We start from the raw sequence: 2,500 nt of genomic DNA, 5'->3' as shown, positions 1-2,500 counted from the left end.
GAGGAGGCCTGGAGACCAGATAGAAGAGGGTGAAACACACATGTCTAGGTACACTATACACTTTATGTCTGCAAAGGATGCGGAAACTCACCTGAAGTAGTCGTAGGAGAACTCCTCCAGCGTGTGGGCTTTAGTTCTGTCCTCGATGTCGGAGACGCTCAGCTGAGACGAACCGATGGACTCCCGCCTCTGATTAGGAGTCATCGTCACCAGAGCCTGAGGAGGAGAGAGGGAAATGGAAAGAGGTAGGAGATAAAAGACAAATATATTTTCGAGTGCAAAGAGAACATCTCAATGTCGCTCGTATCTCATTCGGATCTCCTGTTCTCATAATAATAAAGCTTTATTCCCGTGCAGCTCAAAGTGCTTTACAAAATGGCACACATCACAAGTTAAAAATAAACAACACGAAATTCACCTCCGATCAGATTCTAAAACCTTTACAGATACAAGTGTATTCAAACATATCATTCCCCGAGTGAGGGATGAAATGCAAGCTAACGAGTATAATGTGTGTTTTTAAAATGTTGAAGGGCTTATTTGAAACTGCCAACAGAAAGAAAGGAGCATTGATCGTTTCAAACTGACTGATATAATACAGCATGGTTTCACGTCCGCGTTCCTTTACACACACAGTCTATGTTTGCATCCTCACCACGATGTCGTACTGCGGCCTGGTGAGGCTGGGCAGCAGGTACACGCAGTCAGCAGGGAAGTCTCCTCTCAGTTTCGTGCGGTCGTTGATCCCGTGAGCCCAGCCCGACGTCATCACCTGATCCCCGCTGTGCTCGTCCAGGACGATCAGATCCCCCTTACAGAAACTCAGGAAGGTGGAGTCCACCGCGCCCACTGAGGGACGGACAAGACAAATGAAGACCGTTTACATATATACATCAGAGGTTAACCGAATATTTTCCGTCTATGACGTTTTATTTTTAACAATGACGGAAAAATCTGAAAGCCGTCCGTCGTTTTGACGGATTAGAATAAACTCAGAACAGCACCAAAGTTTCCCCGCATCTTGCACTATTTTCAAAGCTCTCAAGGACGCCTTACAGAGGATAATTAAAAACAAGAAACAAAGAAGGTCAAACAGTAATTCGAGACTTAAAAAACAAAGTCTTAACAACAATCAGTTTAGAGGAATTATGATATAGAATACGCTAGTTTTAAAAGCTGGGTTTTCAGGCAGGCTTTGAAGGTCGAGAGAGTAATATTGATACAGCTTCCAAACCTAACTTTGCCGAACACATCATTGAAATGTCTGCGAGTACAAGCTTTACGCTGCGCTGCCGCGAGGTGCAGTGGGCATGCATAACACGCCGCTAACAGTTCACGAGCGAGTGTGCGTCCCCCCCCCCCCCCCCCGGCAGAGTTGTGTACAGGCCGCGGGGGCAGCGAAAAAGTCTAGCGCAACCTCTGATATACTTATACATTTATTTATATGAAGTCCAGCAGCAAATTCAGAATCTAAATACTTCACTTTTCCTGTGGGCTTTTAGTACAAAACACAACATCTTCTATGATATCTATTTTATTCCAATTCCATTTGAATGGAAATACTGCTATATTTGACTATGTTTTTAAATATTTTTTAATGTTATTATAGTTTTCTTAATATAGTTTTCTATCTGTGTTTTACTTGAATGTATGCACGACGACATCAAGTCAAATTCCTCGTACGTGCCAACCTGCCAGGGCCCAGGAGTTCAAAACTTTTAATCCCTATCTGGTCGGATCAGATTTGGATTTTGGGGAGTTCAAAACCAAAAAACAGGATTAAGATCACTTTGATATCCGATCAGATCAGGAAATCCAATCCAAGCTTTAATCTGGATCAAATCTTCAAAACGGGTCGTTCAAACCGACAACACAGGATTGGGATCAATTTGATCCCAAAAAACTGGATTATCCTGATCCCACCAGAGGGGTGGATTACCAGAGCAAAATGTACTGTACCATTTATTTTAAAATATATTTCAATTTAAATTAGATGGCAAAGTTTGTTAACTGAAATAATACACCATTTTTAGCCTTCATGGGAAATACATTGTATTTTCCATTTTTGCTCACGTTTGTGCCTATTTTGTTTTCAACCAAATGTCGATGACATAAATGTTTATGCTCATAAAAGTATCACAGCAAAGATTGTCAATCACAAATGTAATTTTGATTAAAGTAAAAATATCTTCAACAAAAAAAAAGTCCATCATCTGTCATCACCTTTCAAATAAAAAAATATAATTAGACATTATAGATGTCTCTGCAATGTGGTCTCTTGTCTTCCTTGTAGTATTTTTCATATCCACTAGATGGCGCTCGGTAAGATTAAAGCACTGATATTCAGGATCTAGTCATCTTGAAAAGTCGTAATCTGGATCAGGGTGATCCTATCCTGAATTGCTTTGAACTCCAGGGACAACATTGGGCCGACTTGTCTGATCCTGGATCACAAAAAATGGGATTTCAAAATCTGATCGGATCTGATTGAGATTAAAAG

The 2,500-nt window shown here is 40.9% G+C and overlaps 1 protein-coding gene across 1 annotated transcript in view; it reads right to left on the bottom strand.

The window, feature by feature from the left end:
- The window catches only part of LOC117458569 (unconventional myosin-VIIa-like), a 72,956-nt gene that overhangs the window by 15,560 nt on the left and 54,896 nt on the right, over nt 1–2,500 (bottom strand). The window contains exons 31-33 of the mRNA XM_034099145.2: nt 656–849; nt 92–216; nt 1–8 (exon numbers count right to left, since the gene is read on the bottom strand). The exon at nt 1–8 is cut by the window's left edge and continues 150 nt beyond it. Coding sequence (XP_033955036.1) covers nt 1–8; nt 92–216; nt 656–849 — 327 coding nt within the window. The remainder of the gene's footprint in view (nt 9–91; nt 217–655; nt 850–2,500) is intronic.

This window comes from Pseudochaenichthys georgianus, chromosome 14 (assembly GCF_902827115.2).
Source record: "Pseudochaenichthys georgianus chromosome 14, fPseGeo1.2, whole genome shotgun sequence".
In the NCBI taxonomy this organism is placed as follows: domain Eukaryota; kingdom Metazoa; phylum Chordata; class Actinopteri; order Perciformes; family Channichthyidae; genus Pseudochaenichthys; species Pseudochaenichthys georgianus.
Note: the sequence above shows the minus strand (reverse complement) of the source record. Positions and strands in the feature narration are given on the sequence as shown.